Source organism: Larimichthys crocea, chromosome XX (assembly GCF_000972845.2).
Source record: "Larimichthys crocea isolate SSNF chromosome XX, L_crocea_2.0, whole genome shotgun sequence".
Classification (NCBI taxonomy): Eukaryota; Metazoa; Chordata; class Actinopteri; family Sciaenidae; genus Larimichthys; species Larimichthys crocea.
In genome coordinates, this window is record NC_040030.1 from 16,608,437 (window position 1) to 16,636,163 (window position 27,727).

General features: G+C 44.9%; 2 protein-coding genes across 4 annotated transcripts; one reads left to right on the forward strand and one right to left on the reverse strand.

Moving 5' to 3' along the window:
• Positions 1 to 232: 232 nt before the first annotated feature.
• Positions 233 to 14,672, forward strand: snrkb (SNF related kinase b). Its single transcript, XM_010751230.3, has 5 exons — positions 233 to 463; positions 2,660 to 2,987; positions 3,060 to 3,454; positions 9,917 to 10,058; positions 11,749 to 14,672. Exons 2-5 carry the CDS (start codon positions 2,764 to 2,766, stop codon positions 12,674 to 12,676), a joined length of 1,689 nt encoding a protein of 562 aa, XP_010749532.3. The 5' UTR covers positions 233 to 463; positions 2,660 to 2,763; the 3' UTR covers positions 12,677 to 14,672.
• A 2,047-nt stretch (positions 14,673 to 16,719) lies between these two features.
• ano10b (anoctamin 10b) lies at positions 16,720 to 27,585 on the reverse strand. 3 transcript variants are annotated; one of them, XM_027272103.1, is made up of 16 exons: positions 27,416 to 27,585; positions 27,261 to 27,348; positions 24,788 to 25,047; positions 23,830 to 24,003; positions 23,301 to 23,438; positions 21,754 to 21,870; positions 21,551 to 21,667; positions 20,348 to 20,686; positions 20,067 to 20,249; positions 19,400 to 19,455; positions 19,236 to 19,310; positions 18,648 to 18,812; positions 18,383 to 18,574; positions 18,164 to 18,301; positions 17,844 to 17,960; positions 16,720 to 17,762 (listed from the first exon to the last, which is right to left on the reverse strand). In XM_027272103.1, the coding sequence occupies exons 3-16, from the start codon at positions 25,038 to 25,040 to the stop codon at positions 17,739 to 17,741; spliced, it is 2,088 nt and encodes a 695-aa protein (XP_027127904.1). In that variant the 5' UTR covers positions 25,041 to 25,047; positions 27,261 to 27,348; positions 27,416 to 27,585; the 3' UTR covers positions 16,720 to 17,738. The 3 variants fall into 3 exon arrangements, with proteins under 3 accessions (XP_027127904.1, XP_027127905.1, XP_027127903.1); XM_027272104.1 differs by having other exon boundaries at positions 27,412 to 27,585; XM_027272102.1 differs by lacking the exons at positions 27,261 to 27,348; positions 27,416 to 27,585 and adding an exon at positions 25,891 to 26,722.
• Positions 27,586 to 27,727: the final 142 nt, after the last annotated feature.

Here is a 27,727-nt window from a genome sequence, read left to right on the forward strand (position 1 = left end):
ACGATAAAACATCTCAGGAATGTTACAGCTCTCTGTGGCCGCGTGCCATTCAAACAAACACATTATATAATTGTTTGGACGCGTCCATTGGTTCATGACGTCACTGTGTACCGAGAGGCTCGCGACCGCTGCCTGCTGCTGCTGCTGCTGCGCGAGCCTCAGAGCGCGTGAGATGGAATGTACTGACGTCAGAAGCAAGCTGGAACACACGCGCGCGCTCCTCCTCCTTTTGCTTGTACTGCGCATGCAGCGAGCGCGCGATCACATCACAGGCACACAAGCTTCACGAGAGCCCCTGTGAGTGTGTGTGTGTGTGTGTGTGTGTGTGTTTGAATTAAAGTACGGACTAACAACATGGAGTCTGATGAAGAGGCGCTGTTATTCACGTGAAGTGAGCGCGAGCAGCCAGGACCGTTAGCCGGAGCCGCGCGCGCCAGCTGCGGGATATTACAGCACAACAATGGTAAGTTCGGTCCGGACGGGTTCGGCTTCATGCGGCTCAGTGTCAGTGACATGTATGACTGCGGACAGGTGAGCGGACAGGTGAGTGTCGCATCCCGGCCCGAGGCGACAGGACACAGTTAGTTTGTTTTTGGACCGGGTAGAAGTGTTTAACCCGGGTTAACACGGTGCGAGGCCTGGCTGTGCACAGCCGGGCCAGAGGGGGAGGTTTAAAGGTCCAGTGTGTAACTTTTAGGAATGGAATATAATGTCCGTAACTCAGTTTATATTAATTAATTAATTAATTAATTAATCACCTGAAAATAACAAACACCTTTAAAATAAAGGAGCGGGTCCACCGTGTTTCTACGGCAGCCGAGAAGGGACAAACCAAGTTTGACAGCTTGAAACGAGAGCGTGAAGTGAGGGGTATTCAGTGGGTCGCGATGTATTCGTCTTCTCTAACTACAGCAGCCCTGAAGGGACAAACCAAACACTGAACATCTGCGTGGGACCTTTTCCGTGTTCGACACAAGCTTGGAATTAGAGCGTGACGTGAGGGGTATTCAGTGGGTGCAATACAACATGTACTCACCTTTAATAAACGAACTGTTATGTCTTTATTAGCATTGAATTAGCCTTGTACAGCAGCTCTGAGGAGACAAAGCAAACACTCGAAGCTTGAAATGAGAGTGTGAAGTGAGGGGTATTCAGTGGGTCGCAAAACTTTTAGGTATGGAATATAACATAAATAACTATGTTTTCAGTGTCATATAATCAGATTAATAAATGATTTTTTATGTCTTATCTATATCTGATGTAGAAGAAGAAATGTTTAAGTTTTAAGGAAGTTAAATGTCGACAAATCTCAGTTTTTTTATTTAGCGCAAGAAAAGCAACAATCTTTGAACCGAAGAAGCAATGTGTCAACAATACGCCGCCACAATGTAACAAGTGACAATAACATTTGCTTTGACTTGTAGTTTTACAGAATATATAATTATATAGGATCTCTAAATATTTAAAGGAGCCTCAACAGCGATGACCTCCTCCGATACCAAGTAAATACGGGCCAGTATCGCCGATACCGATACTTTTCAATAAATAAGGTGGATGCGTCATTGAATCGCTAAATCTCAATTAATTTTCATGACCTTAAGCGTTTTTGTGATGTTTCCTTTTTTATTATTAAACAGTTAAAATAATAATATAATAATAATATTGACTTACATTAGTAAGTCATATAATAATAAAATAAATAAATAAAATTGACTTAAAACCCAGGACAGAATTAGGAGAGTTTATAATTAAATAGAATTTTTATTTATTTTTTTTTCAGAAAAATCTTAAATAAAATTTAGTCGCAAACCAGTAAACAAATCAAAAACAAACAAGTACTGTTGAGAAACTATAATACAAAAATTAAATTAAAATTCTCAACAACAAAAACAACAACTGGTGAAAATATAAATAATATGTAAACAACCTAACAACCCCTAAAAAAAGCCCTTTTTGCCGAAACTGCAGCAAAGCAAGAGCGGAACTTAAAGTAAAGAATCGGTAATATCGATATTTGGATCGATCCGCCCACCACTAGCCACCGTAGCTTCTCGTACACACTCACCACTAGATGTCACTAAATCCGACGCGCTGTACCTTTAAGTGTCACCGGGGAAACGTTCTTTTAACGGTGACGGCGATGCTGCTGTAAGTTGTTGATGATGATGATGATGATGGCGGCGGCTGAAAACTTGTTACCGCGAGAAAGATCTGATGACATCATCAGGTCTAACGCCACCTTTTGACCCTCTTAGCCGAAACACACACACACACACACACACACACACACACACACACACACGTATACATACATTAAGGTTTCCTGTTACAGTATTGATTTGTCCATTTGTGCTGGATGGGTGTTATTTGAGCTAGAGGCAAACACGGCGCTTCAACGTTGCGGGACGGATCAAAGAATATTTTTACCCGTTGTAATATAATCGCAGACGTTGTAATCTGCTTAATTTAAAACTTGTTCTTTTGTTTAAAAGATGTGAAATATTAATCTGTTTGTGCTCCGCAGCTGGAGTAGGAGGGGGGTGGTGATGCATTAGTAGCAGCTGACCTCATCTAAGCCGTTCTCCCTTTGGGCCAAAGGCCTGAATCATCGTCGGCGCTGTTGTTTGGTCTCATTGTTGTCTTCTCTTTGTCCTGCCAGGCGGTAACTCCCCACCACTGAGGAACCCCGCGCCCCATCCCTGACCTCTTCACACAACTTTGTTTTCTTTTTCCAACGTCTCCGTCATCTTCCCGGAGACAAGCATGGACTCCTCCGGAGACGTTACCTCGGTCCGGGATGGACCTCTCGGCCTCGGTCGCTCAGATCTCAGCGGACTGTACCACCTGGGTCGGACGTTGGGGAGGGGCCACTTCGCCGTGGTCAAACTGGCTCGTCACATCAACACCGGGCAACTGGTTGCGGTGAAGATGATCGACAAGACGAAGCTCGACGTGATGGCGACGAGCCACCTCTTACAGGAAGTGAGGTGAGTTATCCCGAGAGAGTTTAAGAGGTTCCCTGTTAGGACGTCTCACCACCGTTTCCGACTTATTTTCAGGTGCATGAGGCTCGTGCAGCATCCCAACGTCGTTCGCCTCTACGAGGTCATCGACACGCCCAACACCCTCTTCCTGGTCATGGAGCTAGCCGAGGGGGGCGACCTCTACGACTACATCCTCCGCCACGAGGGAGGCGTCGCCGAGGAAACCGCCAAGCGCCACTTTGCCCAGATCGTGCGCGCCGTGGCGTACTGCCATCAGCTCCACGTGGTGCACCGGGACCTGAAACCCGAAAACGTGGTGTTCTTTCCCCAGCAGGGGGCGGTGAAGCTGACGGACTTTGGGTTCAGCAACTTATTCCAACCCGGGACGATGTTGGCCACGAGCTGCGGGTCGCTGGCGTACTCGGCTCCAGAGATTCTGCTGGGAGAAGAGTACGACGCTCCGGCTGTGGGTGAGTTGGACGTAGGTCAAACTGGTCACAACCTCAGTGGTGAGGGACGGAGTGTGTGCAGACTTCCAGTTAGACACATTAAATCACAGTCATAGCCAGAGGTCAGATGTACTCAGGTCAACGACTAAAGCGCGTCTAAACTAGTTATGTATTGTCCGGCTCCTGTTCTGGCACGACACTGGCAGTGTGATTTAAAATCTAGTTAGTTCATGAGAGAAACGTGGCGAAATGTTGCTTTAAGGACGAACGTTGAAACAAAAATTCAGCTGCTTGTTTTCATTCATCACTTTCTCTGTGTGTGTGTATGTGTGTCTGTGTGTGTGTGTGTGTGTGTAGCCACATTCGTCTCTGTGCATCTGTTTCTGTATTTTCTAGCATGTCGGTGTGTTCCTGCTCTGCATACTCACATCTGTATTTACGTATGTGTTTGTGCTTGTGCGTATGTATAGATCTGCATGTGTGTGTAAATATATATAAATATATATGTGTGTGTGTGTGTGTGTGTGTAAAGGATTAGTGTGTGTATCTGGGTCAGTCTAAGCAAGCCAGCCACGAGCCAACTGGGCACGTTCTGCAGTGGAACCAAACACTGCAGCTCACCACCGGGCTCTCACACTGCATAGCAAGCATTTATATACGTGTGTGTGTGTGTGTGTGTGTGTGTGTGTGTGTGTGTGTGAGAGACAGAGTGCAGAAAGGGGAAGCACCGTGCATCGCTGTTTATCCGGAGCAGAAAGGTTGGTGGTTTGGTGGTTGCAGCATGTAACATCAATCACCACCACGCCATCAATCCTGACGATGAATATAATAACCGTTACATTAACGTTACGTGAACGTTACATTAACAGTCATCAGCCACCTTAGATTGTAACAAACTTCACGAGACAAACCTTCAGACAACCTTATCATGCTCTGACGGTTACCTTAGTGTTTGTGTAGCGTTGACAAAATAAACATGTTATCAGTCTGGAGTAAACCTGCGCTGTCCCTTTAAGAAATATTCCTTACGTGTCCGTAAAAACACGAGATAAAGGACGTCAGTGGTTCCCGTACTAAACGTGTCGACCGCTGACAGTATAAAGAATGGACAGCGTATCCGTGACGTCACCAACGTAGAAATCAGGAATGACGCCTGGTTACTAAACGAAGCCATCGGTGACGGCTGTAACTGTCAATCAAAGCGTCCACGCTCTTAATCCTGCATAACTTTAAGCCTTAATATAATGTGAACAGGTGAGTTGTATATAAATTCACCCTCAGTACAGTTGTCATGAACGGGGAAATTAGCTACAGAGACCAAAACTGTTTTTTGTACCAGGCTGTAAACATGTTTATTTCTGCTGTGAAGTTGGACATTTGGACATGGGGACTTATGGAGACTGACTCACTTCTGGAGCCAGCCTCAAGTGGACGTTAGAGGAACTGCAGCTTTTAGGCTTCACCTCACAGACACGGAGGTTGCAGCTTGTTGTAGATCCAGCTGTTGGACTGATGCTGACGGTTAACTAATAAACAGTCGCCTGTAGAACTGTTGACGAGCGAATCACAGCTGATGTTCTCGGTACGACGCCGCGACCTCGACTGTGATAAAAAGTTCTTTAAAAATGTCTCTGTGTGTCGGCGGTGTGTTCTCCTTTAAGGGCGTTGTTGACGCCGATGAAGAAACTCTGCTCACACATCCAGAACTTCAACATGACTCATGACTTCCTTTTTTAAATATTTTCTGCTGTTGGTTCCTGTTTCTATAAGTGTTCACGCGATGGGCGTCCATTTAAACCCCTGTGTGTGTGTGTGTGTGTGTGTGTGTGTGATGACATCCTTTAAGACTGTTTTTTTCTGCTTCACTTCAACTCGAGTGCACTTTTCTGTTTCTATTTCACTGTGACACGAGTCGACCTGTGCATATCACGATTATATCATCACTTTGATAGGATACACCCCCCCTCCCCACACACACACACACACACACACACACACACCTACACACACATAATTCACATGTGTGTGAGTGTGTGGTGTGTGAGATAATCCTGTACACAGAAAGCGATGTCCCTCAATGATCTCAGCTTAGCGAGGTGACTCATAAACCCGTCTCAATCATTCACACACTGTCCTTTGTGTGTTTCTATCTATAAACAGACTTAATTCTACGGTGGGTATATATTAAATACAACACACAAACACACAAAACTCTATAATTATATATCTCTATGTGTGTGTGTGTGTTTGATGATAGTCATATGATGTGCAGGGAGACAGGAAGGTCCACAGGGCGTCTTGCCTTTTAACAAAACAAACCTACAGTTACATAATATCCGCCCGTCAGTCGCCGTGTGTGCACATCATGCGTGTGGTTAGCGTGTTAGTGCCACATGCTCGCACGCTGGTGACACTTTAAGTCTTTAAGATTTACTGACAGAGATAGTTTTGTACGTACACGAACATAAATATGACGATGATCGGTGAGTTATGACGGAGAAGTTGGGTCTGGGTAATGAGATAAGAACGGAGGACGAGCTGAACTGGAGGAACTTCTGCATTTGTTAGATACTGTAAACTGTCTGGGCGTCAGATACACACTCTGACTGTGAGCAGCACTAACAGCCAAACATCAGCGAGGTCACCGACAGCAGCCAGCTATGACCCATGATACTAACTTATGTATTGTCCAGCTCCTGTTCTGGCACGACACTGGCTCTGTAAACCTCTTCTTCTTCTTCCCGATGGTCCAAAACGCCTGTAGTAGAAACACTAACACTCCCCCCGGTGCAGAGTCGTGGATGTGTTATTTATAGCTTTCCAGATGAGTTTAGCAGCTAACGTGACCCATGATACTAACTTATGTGGTACCCAGCTCCTGTTCTGGCACGACACCAGCTCCTGAAAACCTCCTCTCAGTGAAATAGTTGGTTCTGTTAGAAAATGTTGCTCTAAGTTTGTAAAGATATTCTCCACATGACATGTAGGCTGTAGTAAAAATGGAATCAGACTTCGTTTAATTTCCCCCAAAGTGATGCGACTGTTTTTAGATTCAGTTGCTCAGAGGCGTGATTTGTTCTCTGCACTGTTTTCATTATTTCCAACATGTCTGGTGGCGGCGTGCCGGTTCAGGGCTTTGAACGCTTTGGAAATAAACAGACCAGCAGCCTTCAAGTTTATATAAAAACACAGACAGAGAGCTTTTGTCTGAAAACGCTTTCTGGAAACAAGCAGCCACCCTGGAGCAGAGAAATGACGGCGTATACGATGATGCCAAAGAGAAGTTATTATACTAAATGAATCTTTATACTCTGTCTCTGACTTTAGAGCGCTCACACTCCAATCAACTGACACCAAAACCATTTATTTACATTGTCTTACTAATTTTAAATCATGTTGAAATCATGTCTCCTAACTTCATGCATCACCACTTTGATTTTGACAAAAACAATCCGCCTCTTAAAAGATTATAATTGTGCGTACAAATATTGAAATTAAACCGAAAAACTGCAGTTCCTCAAAAGATCCACCTGAGTTACGCTAAAGTCACTAAAAGGTGGCAACGCAAAGTCATAAAAAATAACAATGATTGCTGTTTATCACTCCACCTTGTCTCCAGCTGTCCCATAAAATAATTAACACAAAGAAAAACGACACGCATAAATGTACAAACAGTATCAATCATCTGCTTCTCAGATTTGTCAGGATGATTCAGTCTGAATACTGAGACATGTAAAAAATGGCTTAATGGCAAAAGGATGCTGGGATACATTTTGTCCTCTAAATCTGGACAAAAAAAAGCTTCTTGTCCAAACTTGGACGACCCTTCGAAGCGGGTCAAGCTTTGTTGACCCTTTATGACGTACTTGGTCTGGAAATGCGCTGTTTAAAAAAACAGCAGGGCCAAGAGCCAAACACAGAACCAGGACCAGCTCACATTTAACCCATCTACATCCTCTGTGTGTGTGTGTGCGGGTACTTGCGGTCCTACCCAACAGTGGACTTTACTATGATTACACATTCGCCAACAGAGGACCGCCACATTTTTAGAGGTTCCCTTTAAATTATGTCTAAAAACCCTCAAACCCTCTTTAAAATGGAAACTTTTGGAAGACCAACAGGAACACAGAAGATGAAATTAAAATGACTGCTGTAATAATGGGCTTGTTAATAAAGTCCCCACTTGAACTGTGTGGAGTGATAGTCCCCTGTTGGTAATGTGGGAATGTATGTGTGTGTGTGTGTGTGTGTGTGTTATCAGCAGGACTCTAGTGCATAGTGAGAGCGTGTGATATTCCCCAGCGAGCAGAGAAAAGTACACTCCCAGCACTCAGCGGCTTCTCCTCCCAGTTGCATAACACTTCTTCACACTGGAATGAGCGCGCCCGTGAGCGTGCACGTGGAGTGTACATTGTGTGGCGAGGACTGAGGGCTGTTGTTTGGACTATCGTGAGCGTAAATGTGGGACAGCGGCTGAATGTTTATCACACGAGGGGCTGGTGATAATCTGAATGAACTATAGTGTGCGGACACAAAGGTTATTCACATATTTCTGTTGATAGGACTCATGAATCTCACTGTCAACTGTTTGAATTGATCAGCAACTATTTTGATGTTTCATGTTGGTAGGCGTGGATCATTGTTGGGCTGAATGACGCCTGGTTGCTCAAACAAGCCACCTGTAACAGCACCAACCTGTCAATCAAAGCGTCCACGCTCTTAATCCTGCATAACTTTAAGCCTTAATATAATGTGAACAGGTGAGTTGTATATAAATTCACCCTCAGTACAGTTGTCATGAACGGGGAAATTAGCTACAGAGACCAAAACAGTTTTTTGTACCAGGCTGTAAACATGTTTATTTCTGCTGTGAAGTTGGACATTTGGACATGGGGACTTATGGAGACTGACTCACTTCTGGAGCCAGCCTCAAGTGGATGTTAGAGGAACTGCAGTTTTTGTTGGCTTCACTTCATCATACATGTGATTACTATGCAGAAAATGCAAATAACCTCTCTGGAGTAAAGTGGAAGTCGAACAGCCACATGTTTTAAAAATTATTGTGGTTTTAATATGAAAATAAAACTCTAAAAAAACTGTAATCGTCCTTTAACAGACTCACGAAACGAATCTGATATTAGCAGGCGCAGCGTTTATCGGATACATGATCTGTCTTTATTTCTGTTGTTGCATCAGGGTTAACACAGTGTGAACAGTTTGTGCAGAAACACAAGGAGGAAAAGAAGGAACGCAAGATCATTCTCAGAATAGCACGACGCCACAACAAACCCTCTGTTTGTTGTGTGGCCTTCAGCCCCCAGCTCCCTTTCCTCTTCGTGTGTGTGTGTGACAGAGAGAGTGTGTGTGTGTTTCCTTGAACCGGCCACAGTGTTCTCGTCGGGTTCAGGCTGTTCTGAGTTCATACGGACCGAGTCTGCATGAGGACGAGCGAGGGTGGGAGGGAGGGAGGCGGCTGGAAGGGGAAGGAAAGGGAGGAGACGGGGAAAGAACACACTGTCAGCACTGTCGCTCAGCGGCAGGAAGTCTGTTTGAGTCCGGAGGCAAACTTAAAGCTACACGACATACATACATATTTTATCGTGTAATCCCACTGTGGTAACTATGTCCAGCTGTACTCGAGTATTTTATTTCACCAAGCTCTCACCAACCACTAAAAGTCAGTCCCACATTTACTCTTGCCCGGCGGCTTCTTGCTCGCTCACTCTCTCCTTTTTCTCTTCTTAGCTTCCTCCGTCAGCGTCCTCTTCACTCTCTTCTCCTCTGCCATCATGTCCGTAGAGGCTGCTGAGCCTTTGCCAACAAACAGTGTGCAACATGAGCTAACGTTAGCTTCGAAATGGAGCACATACTACTAAAACAGAGTCCAAAGTCAAAAGCTAACGTTACTACAAAACATGTCAGATATTTTGTTAGATTGTGGTTTACGTTAGCGAGTTAGCAATTCATCCAAGCAAGCTAACGTAACAGAATACGGCCATGGATGGAAAACACCATCCAGCAAAACACAGTGAGTGGATTTCTTATTTATAGCTTTAGAAATGAGTTTAGCAGCTAACCTGACCCATCATACTAACTGATGTATTGTCCAGCTCCTGTTCTGGCACGACACTGGCTCCTGTAAACCTCCTCTTCTTCCTCCCGGTGGTCCGAAACGCCTGTAGCGCAAACACTAACACTCTGCTCTGAGCTCACGGTCCAGGCAGCCCGGCTAACAAACTGAGCTAACAGCACTCAGCAGGGATTGTTTTTATTTTGACGTCGATCCAGAGTCGATCCATTTTTCAAGTCAGAACTCCTGTGAGTGTTTTTTTACGTCAAATTCAAAAAAAGGACGAATATTTTTAAACCTCCCTGATGAACCGCGACGCTTGCAGAGGGACTGTCGGCTATTTTAAGACCTGACATGATTTGCTATTTAAGGCTAATTTTTGTGCTTTGTGTGTGTGTGTGTGTGTGTTCCAGATATCTGGTCTCTCGGGGTGATCCTGTACATGTTGGTGTGTGGAGTTCCTCCGTTCCAGGAAACCAACGACAGCGAGACTCTGGTGATGATTCTCGACTGTCGCTACTGCGTCCCCGAACACGTTTCAGACGACTGCAGGGAGTGAGTACTTCAGAAAACATCCAACATCATTTAGCAGCTAACGTGACCCATGATACTAACCTATGTAGTGCGCAGCTCCTGTTCTGGCACGACAGTGGCTTCACTGAAAACCTCCTCTTAACTCAGCATGTTTTGGCGTCCGTGTCCTTGAGCCACAGACACAAACACTAACATGTACTCATGTGTCTTCTCACTTCACCTTCACTCCTCACACCTCCAACCAAAACACACACACACCAGTGATGCACGGGTCCATGTTTGATCGACCCGCACCCACCGACGTTTTAAACTAACCCGCCCGAACTCGGACCGCAGCAAACAATTGTGAAATATTGTACCCAACCCGCTTCCTGACCCGCATTTTAAAAAGTAGTCTATACTCTTGATTAACTTCTTTGTGTCATCGGGCTACATAAAACTGGCATTACTGAGTTATTATATCCATTTAAAATGCGGTTTAGTGGCATTGCTCAGTTCCACGTGTTGGGAAAATCTGTCTTTTTGTCCCGCATCAAAACTTTACTCGGCATCTTTATTTCAAACGACCCGACCAACCGCGACCCGAATATCAATAAAAATATTGTTTGGTGACTCGTGACCGCAGGCGACCACGGCCACCCGCTCAATTTGGATCAACCCACTCATCACTGACACACACACACAGTTTTAGTTTGAACTGCAGCTTCCTGTTTACAAGTACGGGTCTTCAAAAGTCTTTCAAAATGTCGAAGCTCGACACAAATTCAATGAAAAGACCAAAACAAACTATGAGTGGAAGTTTGTTCCATGAATTCAGACATCAGTGAGACACACTGCTCCACATATTCCCAGTCGATCACCAAACACTCATCATGGTGGCATAAACACTCACTAGAGCGACAAATGTGGATTAATCCACGGCTGAAAATAGTCCCCCCCTCCTAACAATGTACCGTTTAATCCTGTTTGATGAACATTTGATTAAAGTGACAGTGCCCAAATTAATGAAACATATTTTATAAATTAAACTGTGTCTTGTGAACTGATAATAAACATTTTACATTAAGTATTACAAACACCAGACAGACAGACGATCAGTTTAAGTCTAAGGGAAAGGAAGAACATGTAAAAATATACATAAACTCTGCAGTAACTTTGTCTTTAGTCAGTCTTAGTCAGTGTAAGTTATGTATTAATGTCCATCATCCGAAATAACTGCACCGCAGTGATACACGATGTTTGAAACCCCACCGGCTCCGTCGCGGTCCGGTTCAGAAGCCTCCCAGGAGTAAAATACCTCCGTGCAAAAAAGAAACAATTGAAGTACGTAGCATATTTCCACATGTAGAAGCATATTTAGAAAAACATAAACCAAATCTGAGCAAAGGACCTGAACTAGAGTCAACTTCCTCCAGTCCAGACTGTTGTCCAGGTTCAATGCCAAAGCTAATTTCTTTAATTTAAACCAGATTCTGATTGAGAGTTTAAAAATACTGAAACATAAAAGTGAACAATGACAGTCCAGGTTGCATAAAACGCTCTGAATGAAAAGCTTTATACGCCGTAGAGCAGCAGGCACAAACACCCTGAGCGGTTTGTTATGCATCATCTGTGGCTGCAAACACATTGTGGAGCATCTGACCGAGCATGTCATGTGATCACGGGTTGAGTAGACGTTTCATGATAAACCTTTGTGTCTTCTCTCCAACAGTCTGATCTCCAGAATGCTCCAGAAGGATCCGTCCCGCCGGGCTTCGCTCGACGAGATCGAGGCCCACGACTGGCTGCACGGGCTGGACAACGCCCTGCTCAGCCCGGAGGCGCCGCCTCACTGGCTCTCGGGGGCCCTCTCTCCGAGTTCTCCCCGCTCAGGAGTGCCCGAGTGCGGGGACCTCCTCGCCGCGAGGCCCCTTCCACAGCAGGGTTTCCCCGGGCCATGGCAGCCCAACCTCAGCTTCACGCTCCGTCCGCCACCGGCTGAAGAGCCGCCGGCACCCAAGAACCTGCCGGCGCTACAGCAGATCTGTGAGGAGGAGGAGGAGGAAGAAGAGGAGGAGGAGGAAGAAGAGGAGGTGCTTGAACAAAAAGAAGAGTTAGGAAGCTCGTTGGAGATACTCGAGGAGGACGAAGACGACAGCGGCTGTGTGATTTCAGACCAGCCGCTGAGTCACGGAGACAAGCCGGCCCGTCAGACACCCGAAGTCCCGCCATCATCTCTGCCTGGTTTGGCAGTACCGTGCTGTCGGAGTCAGCCGGACTCCACGAGTCCACAAGAGGACGGAAAGGACGGCGTGACCGAACCCAACAACAACACCAACAAACCTCCACAACCCTCCATCCTCGCACCGTCCGCCAAACTCATCCTGAACAAGAAGGAGGCGCAAAGAGACGACGAGAAGACGGACGAGGCCAGAAGAGACGACCTCTCGACGGACAGATCTAACCCCCACAATGCACCGGGCCCGCGGGACGACACGGCAGCGCCGAAGGCCGAGCAGGGCAAACGACACAGCATCAAGCTGCGCGAAAGACTCTTTCAGTTCCCGCTGTGCGAGAAAGCTCTGGCCTTCAACATACCGACGCACAACAAGCCCAAGATCCTGCCGCTGGCTCAGTACAACTGCTGCCACGTGCTGTAGGCGCAACCGGGATGGGCGTGTACAGCTTCATACATACAGACACTCATCGTGTAACTAACATGTGGTGTACAGCACAGTCGTAGAAACCTCACGCATCTGCTGCTACAGGAGCGAGCGTAGAATCACAACGAGTAGACTGTGTAGCTTCGAAACAAAACGGGACCTACAGGACGGAGACGGGACAACAGTTCTTACTGAATAAGCTATAGTCTGTTTGTTTGTTTAAAAGGTGCCTACGACGATGAAATGTTTCTTACTGAACGCGGTCCAGAACTCGGTAGATCCATGATTTCATATTTTACTATATGTTAGATTAAACCAGCTTCTGCTACAGAGTAGTGCTCGTGTTCCTCTTCCCTTTGCACAACCTGCTTCTCTCTTCGGTTTAAAAGCTCTTATTTAATATAAGACAGACTGTTATGATGCGACGACACAACCCCGTTTTTTCCAAAAAAAAACCTAAATGTTGGAAAAAACATCGAAACGCCAGATTTAATCTGAAAACAGCACAAAGACGACTGTTCACATTATATTAAGGCTTAAAGTTATGCAGGATTAAAGAGCGCGGACGCTTTGATTGACAGGTGGGGTCCTTTACGTCTTTATTCACGCCGATATTCAGATTAGAGGCAGGACTACAAACATGGCGGCTCTTCAGAAACCTGTGGGTAACGTCACGTTTACGCCCGTCCATCCTCTACATCAGGGGTGGTCTCACGTTCAGCATCATCATGTTTAAGTTGCATTATGATTTAACTCAAATCAAACAAAGAAAGCTATAATTCAACGTCATGGCAACAAGTTATTGGTCGACTTGGCTGCAATCTGTCAGATTAAACGTCCGCCCTACCTGTGAACCAACTCAAACCCACGAAGGTAACGAGTACCGGCCAATCAGAGACAGAAAAAATCTGTATAAAACTCAATGATGTGTCGGTTCCGGCTCTGGGTCCGGACCCGGACAGAGTGCGGGTCACTGTCAGTGATGTCGTCTTTGTGCTGTTTTTAATTTAAGGTGTGTAACTTTTAGGAATTTAATATAACAAGCAGTGATTATATAATCACCTTAAAAACGAACTGTTATTGTATTATTAGTCTTTAATATCTACACATGGAGCGGGTCCTCTAACATGGAGTCCGCCATCAACAGAATATCTAACTAAATACAACTTTTGACACTTGAAAGCCACCGTAGCTTCTCTACGACTGACTGCAATCTGCAATCTCACCACTAGATGGCACTAACCTACCTTTTTTTTTTGGAAACGGGAGTTGTTGTTGTTTAAAATATATGATGCTGTGTAATATACGCTCTGATTTCCTCTTTAAAAATCTTAAAGTCTTACTGATCCGACGACTCGTCCTAACACACTGTATGATACTGCTACAGGCTCGTTGATCGGGATGCAGGTCTTCCATTCGTTCGCTCAACAGGTTTGATAACAGGTTTTTATTTTGGATGTGCAGGTATGAACTTTTCTTGTTTTTTTTTTATATTATAACGTGACAAAGATTTTAATTCTCTGGAGAGATGTGTGACTTTGTGCATGTTGTTACTGTTATTTATCACGATATACCTCCACGTGTCTTGGATCTGACAGGACGTTGTTCTCGTATAACTGTAAAGTAACTCACTGAAAAGTAAACGGCAGATAGATTCGTTGACGGCGATGTGTGTTTATATATATTTTCCCTCTTAAAGTTAAAGAAGGCTGTAAAATAAGCTCCATCCTCCTCTGATAGTTCGGTGAACACAGCTCATCCCCGTCAGTCACTGCAGCGTCACGGGTACAACAAATTGGATTTTTAACTTTAGCTCATCTTTCATCAGAAATCTGCAGACGAGGGATAAAATCCCGTCATTTGTTCCTGTGTGATCGCAGCCTGTTTCTCCTCAGTGTGTCTACTGACCTGCAGTGTAACTAGGACCACGTCTCTACGGAGCCATGAACTTATTTTTCTCTATTTATTTATTAAAAATGGATTAAATCAGTGAGTGTGTGTGCAGTGTGTTGATTTTTACAGAACACAAAGTGTAGAAACCTGAAGAGGTTCTTCATGGAGGAACTTCTTACTTATTATTATTAAGTTCTTCACAGAATTTAGTGTAAATAATGTTTATCCTGGAGTTCATTCAAGTTCGGATCCAGTTCATTCATTTTCACTTTTTTTCACTAAGATCAACATGTGCTGCAAACAGAGCGTGAAACATATAAAACATTAGCAATATTACATGAGAAGGGCGTGCTTTAACGTCATTATTGCATGACTGTGTCGTACCAATATTGATGTTGAAGCACACCCTCAAATCTAATATTGCGATTATGCAACAATTACCAATAAAAAAGTAAATCAGTAAACTTATTTATCACTTTACATTAAAAAATCAAATTTTCTAATTGTAAAAGTTAATAATCAAATTAATTATTCTAATCTAATGTGATAATTTAAATTTTTTTGAAAACTGCAGTTCCTAAATCGTCCACTTGAGGCTCACTTCAGACACACACATACATGCACACAGGGGTTTAAGGGGACGCCCATCGCGTGAACAGAAACAGGAACTAACAGCAGAAAATATTTTAAAAAAGGAAGTCATGAGTCATGTTGAAGTTCTGGATGTGTGAGCAGAGTTTCTTCATCAGCGTCAACAACGCCCTTAAAGGAGAACACACCGCCGACACAAAGCAGTTTTTTAAAACCACAGTCGAGGTCGAGCTGCTGTTGTTGTTCCGAGAATATCAGCTGTGATTCGCTCGTCAACAGTTCTACAAGCGACGTTTATTAGTTAGAATCAGACTGACAACGTTTCCAGAAGTGAGTCAGTCTCCATAAGTCCCCATGTTCAAATGTCCAACTTCACAGCAGAAATAAACATGTTTACAGCCTGGTACAAAAAACAGTTGTGGATTTGAAACTTCCTGTGTCGCTCTTTCTTCAACACTTTGGCTGCGTTGCCATGGTAACTGTGGCGCTGTGCGGTAACAGGTAAACATGAGTGTGTCGGTTGGTCTCCTTTTAAAATGAAACAATGGAGCTCAGATGGATGAAGGTGAGTCACAGGTGAGTTCAGGGAGAGGAGAGAAAGTAACTTTAATAACTTACCAGGCAGAGACGACAAACACAGAAACGTCTGAGCTCAAACAGCCAGACCAGGTGAAACCAACGAGGGACAGGTGACACAAATCATCCGAAACTGGCGGGAAAACAGACAGGAAGTAGAAACACACAACACAGAGAGAGGAGGACTACAAAATAAAACAGGAAACACAGACTGTTTTTGTCTTACAACATTAAAGTTTTGTTCCAATTAAATTGAACGAAGCCTCGATAATTTGAACCTGACAGAGAACTGAACGTGTTGTTAACGTTATAATTTATTTATTTTACAATTTATTTAGATATAAATAATATTTGAACTCTTATTTGTTCATTGCTCTTTATTTGTCAACATAATATTTTGTTCTTCTTGGCGTTGATTTGGCGTTGGACACTTTATTATTTATTATTTTAAATACTTTGTGTAATTAATCTCTCTAAGGTTTTGATAAAGAGTGTTTCATCTGGACTCAACAGGATCAGCCTCGCTTCTTCTGCAGGTATCAGGAGAAATATTTTTTTTTTTACAGAGTTCATAAGACTCTTCTCAAAATCTGACTTATCTTGAGTATTCTGCTCGTCCAAGTTTTGATATATTTTAATATTATATCCACTGTGTGTGTGTGTGTGTGTGTGTTCATGAGCAGTGTGTGATTTTAAGGCCACACACTAAATCTCGATTGACCACCATCCCTCTGGTATCTTTTATCTGTACATAGTTTTTATGTTTTCCTGTTTTTAGGTGGATTTATGTCTATTTTTCTGTACAAGAACAATAAATACACAATACTTCCTTTATAGATAAGGTAGTGGAGTAACCTGAAAATAGTAATACTGTACTGTACCTGAAAATACTCAAAGTACTGCCAGTAAATGTACTCAGTTACAACGTTGTTCATCTGAACGTTTTATGAAGAAAACGACAAACAGACAATCAGTTTCCTTCTGGGAGTTTATTGTCAGACAACCACCCGAAACTCCAGATCATCACACACACACACACACACACAAACGCACACACACACACACACACACACACACACTGCAGCCACTAGGCCTCATTAATGTCAGGTGTATAGTGCCACCTGGTGGCTGTAAAAACAAATAAGTTACACAGTGATTCAGTGTAATAACGCTCGGCGTGAACGTGAAGCTGAAAAACAGACCGACTGTAAAAAAATAAAACTTTTCTAAAAGCAAAGCACGAAGCGGTTCTTTGGTAGCTCCTCGTCGTTTCCTCTGCAAATATATCAAACTTGTCTGAGGTGTCACATGAGAGGACAGGATCATCACGGGAAGTGTTCAAACATTTACACAGCAGCAACTATTTCACTGATTCTGGTGAAACTGGATCATATTTTATGGAGGAAATGTTTTCTGGTTTTCCCTCTGATGTCCTCCGGCTGCTCCGCCTCAACTCTCTGTGATTTACAGAGTTTATGACGGACAGTGAAGTAACCACGGGGCAGAAGAGCCGGCGGCGTGCCAGAACAGGAGCCGGGCAAACAGGCTCATGTAACTGGGCTCAGCAGCCTCTATGGACATGATGGCAGAGGAGAAGACTCGCTAGTTTTTGGATCATGAGTAATGTAATCAGAACAAATACTCGATTACACTCTGAAACTGATCGCTCCAGTGATGACACTGTCCTCTTGCTGAGCTCAAACATTCAGGAACATTTCGTCAAGTAACCGTCATGAAGACGACATACATTCACCTTCTGCTATGTGAGAATAAAAACACTTCTTAGCTGCTGTTCCGATATATTAACATGAGTGTGCAAATTCAAAGTGCGGACATCGCGGAAGCACCGTGCTGATTAGTGAGAGCAGCAGAAACACTTTAAAAGTATAAAGCGGGAGCTCAGCAGGAATGCATCGCGGGTCCGGTTGGAGATCCGTCTGGGCCCACTGAACACTGAGGTTGGTACTGTATCTTCATCTACCAACACTGTGAAATGCCATCAGGACTCTTCAGGCTGCAGCTTCTACGAGAAAAGAAAGAGGCGCTGTCACTCAGATGAAGGAGAACGGTTAAATCATGAAAGGTGTGAGCGTGCTCGGCTCACCTGCTGTCTCAGCGCCTGCATCGAGGTGTACTCGATATGCTCTCTCTTTTTACGGATCCAGTCCGGTTCGTCTGGGATCAGCACCGCCAGGATCACCTTCACTAAGATCAGCACGTGCTGCAAACAGAGCGTGAGACAAATAAAACACGTAACAGGACGTGATAACGCAATATTAGACGAGAGGACGTGCTTTAATGTCATTACTGAACGACTGCCGTGCCAATATTGACGTTAAAGCACAACCTCGGATCTAATATTGTGATTACCAAGTTAAATTAAACACATGATCAAATATTTCATGTTTTGAGACTCCACCTTACCTCCACCAACACGGCCAACAGCAGGATGTTTGTGCTGCTCATCCCGCCCTCCTGAAACCTCGCCTGTAACCATGGTGACAGCAGCAGCAGCCAGCAGTTGGACACGACGGAGACAAAGCTGAGGACCTCGAAGGCGATCTGAAACGCGACGACACAATGAGCTGTTTGATTCCGAGCGTGACTCGCCGGGTGACTCTCATTTTGTCATTATCCGCTGACCTGCCACACGCCCATGTTAGCCACGGGAGGGGAGAAGGGTTTACGGAAGAGCTTGCACATCTTGTAGGCGTCCGACCGGATCTCCGTCAGGTTGTTGATGAGCAGCAGAACGGCCGTGAGAGGATACACGCAGGAGAAAAGACTCAAATACCCAAACTGCACCAGGAGCTCGATGTACTCTGCAAACAAGCCCTGTGAAGACACGAGAGGCAGCGTCACGCGCTGGCAGAGTCTGTTTTAACGCACTGAACACTGGACTACTCACGGGGAAAGCAGGCAGGGTGCTTTGGTTCCTAAATTTGTCCTCCTGTGGGTCGTCCTTATGCTCCGTCCTGTGGGGGGCGCTGATGAACCGGTCCACTAGGAAGGGTATGACCACCTCCGTCACCTGGTTCACCAGCTGGGTCACGATCAGCAGAGACGCTAAACGCTGCAGACAGACAAAGAACATGCAGATTTATTGTTGCTCAGGAAGTGAAGCCCAAAACCTGCAGTTCCTCTAACGTCCACCTGAGGCTGGCTCCAGAAGTGAGTCAGTCTCCATAAGTCCCCATGTCCAAATGTCCAACTTCACAGCAGAAATAAACATGTTTACAGCCTGGTACAAAAAACAGTTTTGGTCTGTTCAAATTATATTAAAGGTGCAGTGTGAGAGATTCAGTGGTTATCTAGTTGCTGATTGAATCCCCCTCGCTTCACCCTCTCCTTCCTAGAGTGAAGGAGAAACATGCAAAAAATACCAAAAGGCTCCATGTAGAGACAGTGTTTGGTTTGTCCACATGGAGACTATGTCCATGTTTTACATCAGTGGACACTTTCCTCCGGTTGAAGATCTGCAGAGCTCGGCTGTTACCTTACGAAGTAAAGGCACATCCTGCTTGAAGAAGGCGATGTGGAAGAGCACCGCAAAGTAGTTGAAGAAGGTGAACTGGAGGGAACAACAACAACAGAGAAAAGGTTAAAAAACAAAAGGATGTAAGAGCTGAGAGAAGGAGGACGAGGAGACGAGGAACTCACCACCAGGACTTTGGCTGTGAGGTGGTTCTGAAAGGCCGACTCCTCTCTGTGGTTCTCTAAAGGGAGATATGAGGTCAGTTAACGGGTCATCGCATCACATGAACCTCCTGAAGCTGTCAGACTTCTAGTTTTGGCTCTGTTAGCTCAGATGTGTCAGGATCACCCACCAACTGCCCCATTTACTCCCATATTAACTGAGAGCAGAGATTTGTGGAGGGAAAGCAGACGTACCAGTTTTTTACCTCGCTCTAGAGGTCACATTTTTAACTTTAGCCACACAGATTATATATGTAGACGTTCAGCGAGACCTGAGGATGCTTAAAATCCTCTCTGTTCATTGATACGACCTACAGTTTGGTCAGAGCGGTCTCTTGTTTGAAGGTGAACTTTGAAGGCTTTCTCTCTCGACAGACACAGCTGCTGTTAGTTGCTCTGGTTGTGAAAGCTGCTGGAGTTGAAGAAGTGGCAGTGAATGCCTCAATATAAAAATGTATGTTGTGCATGTTTTATATTTGTATTTTGGTAGTCAAATGTTGCTCTGAAGCTTGCATGGTTTCAATTTGTCCAAGATAAGAAGTGCTAAAATATTGTGATGAGTTGACAAAGTCCGTACTCAAAATGCTGAAACTACTACACAAAGTACACAGTACATAGAAGTATTACTCACCATATTCAGTCAGAGATTGTGCCACTTTCTTGTAAACAGTCGCTAACATGTTCGTATAGACGATGTGAAGCACCGAGGGCATGTAGATTAAAGTCTGAGACAGCATGGTGTCCCAGTCTTGGTGCAGCTCCTTCACCTGGGCCTCCCCCCAGTAGAAACAAAGCATACCCAGCACCACCATCCCTGCAGGAGGACACGTGACGTGGAGTTGTAACACTCAGCAGATCTTTGGAAAAGTTAAGAAGCTAATAAAATGTCATGAATGTAGAGGATCATTGTACCTAGGAACAGCCCCACCACCGGCACAGACACCAGCGCCATACGTAGCTCCCTCTGCCATTCAGGAAAGAGCGGCTCCACGCGACCCGTCACAGGATTGACCCCGACTTCGCCGTGGAAACCGGGTCGGGGCTCCGCGAAGCGCTCGGCGAGGTGCAGGGTGCCCCAGCGGTATGAAAGGGAGGCGCTCCGACGCTTCCACATCTCCATGACCACCGTGGACCAGATCATGCTGAACACCGCCTGGATCATGTGACCGCCGACGGCTGGTCCTGAGTCAGAGTCAACAGCTTCAACCTGAGAGCCTGAGACGGACTCGTCCATGTCCTTCTGAACCTCACCTGTGACGGACAAGAAGAACTTAGTTTGTGGTCAGATGTAACTGTGTTCAGACTCACACAGATCAGCATCAGCGTGGAGGAATTAGTGGCATCTAGTGGTGTGGCGAAACTATTTACACCACCCCTCTGGGTCCGATTATTCGCTTGCACGGCTTCTCGGATCACCGCTATGCAGATGACACTCCAGTCTATCTGTCATCTCCACCTGACGACCCCTCGGTCTCTTCACGGATCTCTGAAAGCCTCTCAGAAATATCTACATGGATGAAGACACACCACCGACTGCTGGTCCCCCCCAGTCAACCAAACTATACACCATGACAACAACATCAGAGCTGATCGCCTGTGTCTCGCCTGTACCAGGGTAGCAAGAAACTTAGGAGTCATGATCGATGACCGACTAACCTTCTCTACCTACATTAGAAAAATCCAGGCCTTACTTGACTCAACGTGCTACCCAGCTCCTGATACATCTCATGAGTCAACTACTGATCCAGAACGTGGCGGCTCGTCTGTTCTTCAACATGTTCCTCTGCTGATCATGGAGCTTCTCTGTCGACCTGTAGCAGCCACGTTAAACTCAGATCTCTAACGCTGACTACAAAGCAGTCTCTGGTTCTTGAACGTCCTCATACAGACAGATGTTACCTCCTCTTGGCTCTGCCACCTGTCCTCTCAGGACAGTCCAAACTTTTCTGTCTGTTGTTCCCCGTTGGTGGAACGTCCTACCAGTTCCTACAGATCAGGGGCGTCCCTCTCTACCTTCACAGACCTCCTGAAGACCTCCAGCTCTTCAGAGAGGACCTCCTCTACAACACTACCAACACCTGGACCCATCAATAAATGATAAATCCACACACCTACCTGAGAAGTATGCGATGGTGAGGCCTAGTATCGCTGGTGGGAGCAGAGACCAGGTGTAGAAATCAAGGAAGCTGAAGTAGAACGCCACCGAGCTTCCAAAGTACCCGTTGACTGAATCTGGATAAAGAAACAAACAGAGGAGTCCGGTGTGAAGCAGATAGATCAGCTGCAGCATGTGTTTGTCATGTTGTATTTACACCCACCCAGCGGCTGAGCCAGCTGGTTCCCAGAGTACCAGGCTTCACTGAGATCCTTCAGTTTGTCCGGGTCGTGGAGGGGAAGCGTGTCCACGATGACACCGGCTGACCCGAGCTTCTGCCCTGCAACAACAACAGCAACACGACATGAACAGTGAGTGACTTGGACAGAAAAAGAGGACAGTAAGCAACTACCGGTCCACACATATACAGTTACACACACACACACATACGCCACAAACACACCAAGGCTGATGCTGACTGAAGCAATTTCTTGATTGAATGTGAAGAGAGAAGAAGAGCTGAGGTCAGCGAAACATCACAGAGAAGAAAATATTTACAACATGGCTGCTGCCATCCAGAAAACATAAATTTATATTTGTACATGGTAATTTAAAGCAACATCACGCAACTTCCCTTTACGCTTTACGGCACTAAGTCACACAGCAGCAACTATTTCACTGATTCTGGTGAAACTGGATCATATTTTATGGAGGAAATGTTTTCTGGTTTTCCCTCTGATGTCCTCCGGCTGCTCCGCCTCAACTCTCTGTGATTTACAGAGTTTATGATGGACAGTGAAGTAAACTGCTGACAGCTGTAGCTAGCTCTGTTAGCCACATGTTCGCTCAGTCTGTTAGCTCTGTATAGCTCTGTTAGCTCATGTTAGCTCAGTCTGTTAGCTGCTGTTAGCTCATGTTAGCTGCAGTCTGTTAAGCTGCTGTTTAGCTCATGTTAGCATCATGTTAGCTAGCTGTTTATGCTGCATGTTAGCTCAGTCTATTAGCTCATTGTTAGCTGGCTGTGTTCTGGCTGTTAGCTCAGTTGTTAGCTCAGTCTGTAGCTCATGTTAGCATCAGTTGTTTGTTAGCTGCGTTAGCTCAGTTTGTTAGCTCAGTCTGTAGCTGCTGTAGCTCATGTTAGCTCATGCTGTTGTTAGCCTGTGTTAGCTCATGTTAGCTCAGTCTGTTAGCTGCTGTTATGCCTGTTAGCTCAGTTTGTTAGCTGCTGTTAGCTACTGTTAGTCAGTTGGTTAGCGGCTGTTAGCTCATGTTAGCTCAGTTTTTGTTTGCTGCTGTTAGCTCTGTTAGCTCAGTTTGTTAGCTGCTGTTAGCTCATGGTAGCATCAATTTATTAGCTGCTGTTATCATGTCAGCTCAGTTGTTAGCTGGGCTTCCTGGATTGTGAGCTCAGAACAGTTGGACCACCAAGGAAGAAGAAGAGGAAGGTGTCAGCAGCTTCTATGGACATGAGGCAGAGGAAAGAGAGTGAAGAGGACGCTGACGGAGGAAGCTAAGAAGAGAAAAGGAGAGAGTGAGCGAGCAAGAAGCCGCCGGACAAGAGTAAATGTGGGACTGACTTTTAGTGGTTGGTGAGAGCTTGGTGAAATAAAAGGCTGAAAGACAGACGCCGAGCTGGGCTGACTGCTGCTGGACTAGGCAGTGATATCAGCTGCTGCTGGGTTTGTAATGATTACATATGTAATGTAATCAGAACAAATACTCGAGTACAGCTGAGCGTATTCACCACAGTGGGATCACAGAGAAACTCACAGATGTTGTCTCGGTGTTGCAGTGCGTCGCTGTCGGACAGACCGGGGACCCTCAGGTCTCTCTGAGCCCGCAGACCGTCCAGCTCGTACTTGACTATGTACTGCCGCTCGGCCAGAGTCAGGAACACCTCCATGTTGTCTGTCACAGACACAAACATGTAAGAATACACACTTAATGATGAACCTGATGATGCAGCTTGTGGTATAAATACTGTTCTCACTCAGTACTGTCAATAATCTAGTTTGAGCGAGACGTGTGGACTATCATTATGTCATTGTAGGAACAATCCTTCAGTTTATCACCACATCTCCATATGTGGACAGACGCAGTGTGACTGGACTTTGTACCGCGTGCAGCTGCCGGACTGTTTGTGCACGACGAGGGCTTCAGTTTTATGACCCGGGAACAGGATGCTACAGTGATGCACCTCCACAGGAGGCAATAAAACTCAACTGTGACATCCACATGAGCTCATCCACCTCTGATTCTGTGTGTGTGTGTGTGTGTGTTCATGAATACATTCAAATACCTGAATCTTTAAAGTTGTCTCTGTCGTTGTAGGAGAAGGCCTCCATGTTGTCGTTGCTGTAAGTCTTGCACAGACCGAGCTCCTCGGTGGCTCTGAGTAACGTACAGCGCGGGGCCGAGACCACAATGATGTCACCACTGGCGTCCTCACCCGGGTGGGCCAGTAATGCAGCACCTGAGGTGAGACAGGTGAGAGTAAAGACGACAGACTGAAACTCACAGGATCTCATCAGGTCATTAGATGAATAATATGTAACTTTGGGTGTAACAGTGACGTCTAGTGGCAAAAAATTGATACTGCAGTCCGAAAACGAGAGAGTCAAACATGTTTCGAGGAATTCCAGTTTTTAAGAGATTTCCGCTTGGTTTAAAACCACCAGACTCCAGTAACTTTACCTCAAAACATTACAACATTTAGCTGACGTTTGTCCCGGTTTGTCCCAGATGATTACATTTCAGCCAGTTTTTCCTCCTTAAAGGTTGTTCAAACAAAACACTCTACAAATATATATACAGGGTATAGCTATAGACCCAGATGTAGAGTACAGTGTGTCCTGTACAGTCGAGCTTGTTTGCAAACCAAGCAGCAGCCTTCGTGGCAAGTGGAAGTGCCAGAACTAGCAGTTCGAACGTCCACGTCTTTGACGATTTTCTGGACTATCAATCGTCACTCATCTCTTTGTTGTAGTTATATGAGCGAGGTAGTAAAATATTTAAATTCCAGACTTAATGTTTTATGGGCGTACCGTCACGGACATGTTTGGTGTTTTTGGAAACTATAATTTCAGGTCTGTGTCTGAATATTGAAATTAGCTTATCCACGTTGCCACCCGGCATGTAAATGCAAATACAATCAAATGTTTAAATGCTTGAGACCTTCCAGGAAAAGGCTCGCCTCAGGACAGACGTCCAAACTGAGAGAAAGTTTCAACCCACATGTCAATCATCCAGCTCCTCACCTCCATCTTTCTGAGGAGCTCCGATCAGTCTGATGAGCCACCTTTTCGTCTCAGGTCGAACTTTCCCTCCGAGCTTCACCAGCACCAACGGCTCGACCCGCTCCGACACGCAGCAGGGGCAGCTAACTTTTGTCCAGCCCGGTCCGATGGCCGCGCCGCTCAGTTTACTCACCGCTGGAACTTTATCCTCCGGCTGCTGGGATGTTTCACCGCTGCCACCGTCACCACCTTCATCACCGCCCGCCTTACTCATGGTGAGACTGAGGAGAGAATCAATAATCCATCATCATCATCTTAAGAGAACTACTCATTTTTAGTCCTGCTAGGATCATGGCTCTAAGGATGAACATGTCCGTCTGACCGTCCACCACTTTGGTCCACATCAAAACATCTCAACAACTGTTTTGTACATTCATAGTCCCCAGAGGATGACGTTGGAGATAAGAAGTCCAAGTCTAGGCCAAATCTAGACCCTGTCTTTATACCCCATTTCTTTTGGACTTCCTGTGGCTGTATGCATACTACATTTATTGTTTCCAAGTCCACACAAGACTTAAACCAATCACAGTCAGCCTTGTGAATTTCTGCCCAGCAACAAGCTGCAATCGACCAATCAGAGCAGAGCAACAAACAGCAGCTTCTGTCAGTTGAAGCTGCTGAGAGAGAGAAAGCCTTCAAAGTTCACCTTCAAACAAGAGACCGCTCTGACCAAACTGTAGGTCGTATCAATGAACAGAGAGGATTTTAAGCATCCTCAGGTCTCGCTGAACGTCTGCATATATAATCTGTGTGGCTAAAGTTAAAAAATGTGACCTCTAGAGCGAGGTAAAAAACTGGTACGTCTGCTTTCCCTCCACAAATCTCTGCTCTCAGTTAATATGGGAGTAAATGAGGCAGTTGGTGGGTGATCCTGACACATCTGAGCTAACAGAGCCAAAACTAAAAGTCTGACAGCTTCAGCAGGTTCATGTGAGCGAGCAGCACAAACTTTCCTACAATCTGATGTTCAAATTATTTCTGTAGAGTGAAATTTGTGGCTGTGAGAGCAGTTTAAACATTATTTTCTGATACAGATTTTCCACTCTAGCGGTCATGTGACTCACTCTAGCTTCCGAACATTCCGTCCATAAGCGCCCATGTTAAATTTTCCCGCTCTTTTTTTGGAGACATTTTGATAAATGTTTTGTGTAGTAGTCCTGAAAAAACGTAAAATGTAAGATAAGAAGAATAACAAGTGTGAATTTGTGTCAGGCACAGTAATAAGTCAACAGTCAGTCCTGTGTCAGGACTCTCTGATATGATACATAATCCATCATTTACATAATTGAGTCTATATATTAACAGTTATGTTTATTTTCATTTTTTATTAGTGTTTTGCATTCACTAGCCATTACATCACAGTAACATTACACTGGTCGTGGATTTGCATGCAAGACTGAACATGCAGCAGTTTGAGGAGGATTCTTCAGAGTGTCCTCTGACCTTTCACATTTATGGAACATAAAAAGCTTCAGGAGGTTTGTCCTGGTGAGAAAAACACGACTGTGAGGATAAAACCCAGTTTAAAAAACTGAAAATATAGTAAAACTGACTCCTACATCTACTGTACCAGAAAAACTTTCATGGTTGCTGGAGGATAAACCCTTGTGACTTCACTGATGAACTGACTTTTCATTGAGCAACATTGACATTTGTATTTTTTTTTATCAACAACTGTTGAAGTGATGAATTGCCATGACTCAGACTTTCTTGTCCCTCTCAGTATGAATCGGAATAACTTTGGTGATCTTTTAACTTTTCATTTAGCGCCACTATCGGGTTCAAATTTCAGTTCATCACATCAGCTTCAACTCTACTTTGTATTTCATGCAAACTGACAAATAAAGTTACATCCATGTGAAAAATAAACATGTTTACACGGCAGTAAGAGTCTCTATTTACAGAATATGGTATAAATTGAATATTACATTCATAACTCTGTTTTTATTGGTGTATAATCACCTGAAAATAAGACTTGGACTCTGCTGGAGTCAAACCAAACAGGACTTTTTGCACGTTTGGTGGTTTCTCCTTCACTTTAAGAAGGAGATGGTGAAGCGAGGGAGGTTCAGTCAGCAAGTAGTACTTCTCACAGCCTGATTCTCTGAATCAGCTGCAGAATCAAGAACTTTGAGTGGACGTAAACTTCCTTAAAGGTCTTTAAAACGTCTTAAACTCTCTCTCTGAACATGTATATAACATTAAAACAACCGTGTACCGGTTATGGTGCCCGTGGATTTGCATGCAAGACTGAACATGCAGCAGTTTAGGGGTGGATTGTTCAAACCGTCCTGTTCTGCTGCGTTCAGATCAGATCTCAGTGTTTCAGTTATGTCGACTCAAACAGCCCATAAAAGAACTTCCTGTGTTTTGACTGCAGCACAGCTGAGTTTGACACAAACGACAAGAAAGGATGAGTCAGGACATACGACACCTGTCAGAGCGCTGATGATGATGATGATGATGATGGTTGATGGTTCTGGTCTCGGTCCTACAGCAGGCCCAGACTCACCTCCAGACTCCTGTTTGAACACACACTGATGAAGAGCAGGAACAAAACACAAACACACTCTGTCTGCACACACTTACCTCGGTGTGCGGTCCCTCCCAGATTTGTGTGTATATGTAAGTGTCTGTATATGTGTGTGTGTGTGTGTGTCTCTAGGCGTGTGTGTCTGTGTGTATGGCAGGAATGCGGAGGAACTTTCAGAGACTGCAGGGTGTGGAGGGTTGTTTGGTTTATATTCAGGCTCCTCCCTCCTGCCTGCTCCCTGCTTCACCCTGGGTCCTACTGCACCACCCGCCTGTGAACACACACACACACACACACACACACACCTAAAGATGTTCCTATAAGATCAGTATGCATGATCCTCTGGGGACCATGAATGTCTTTGACCC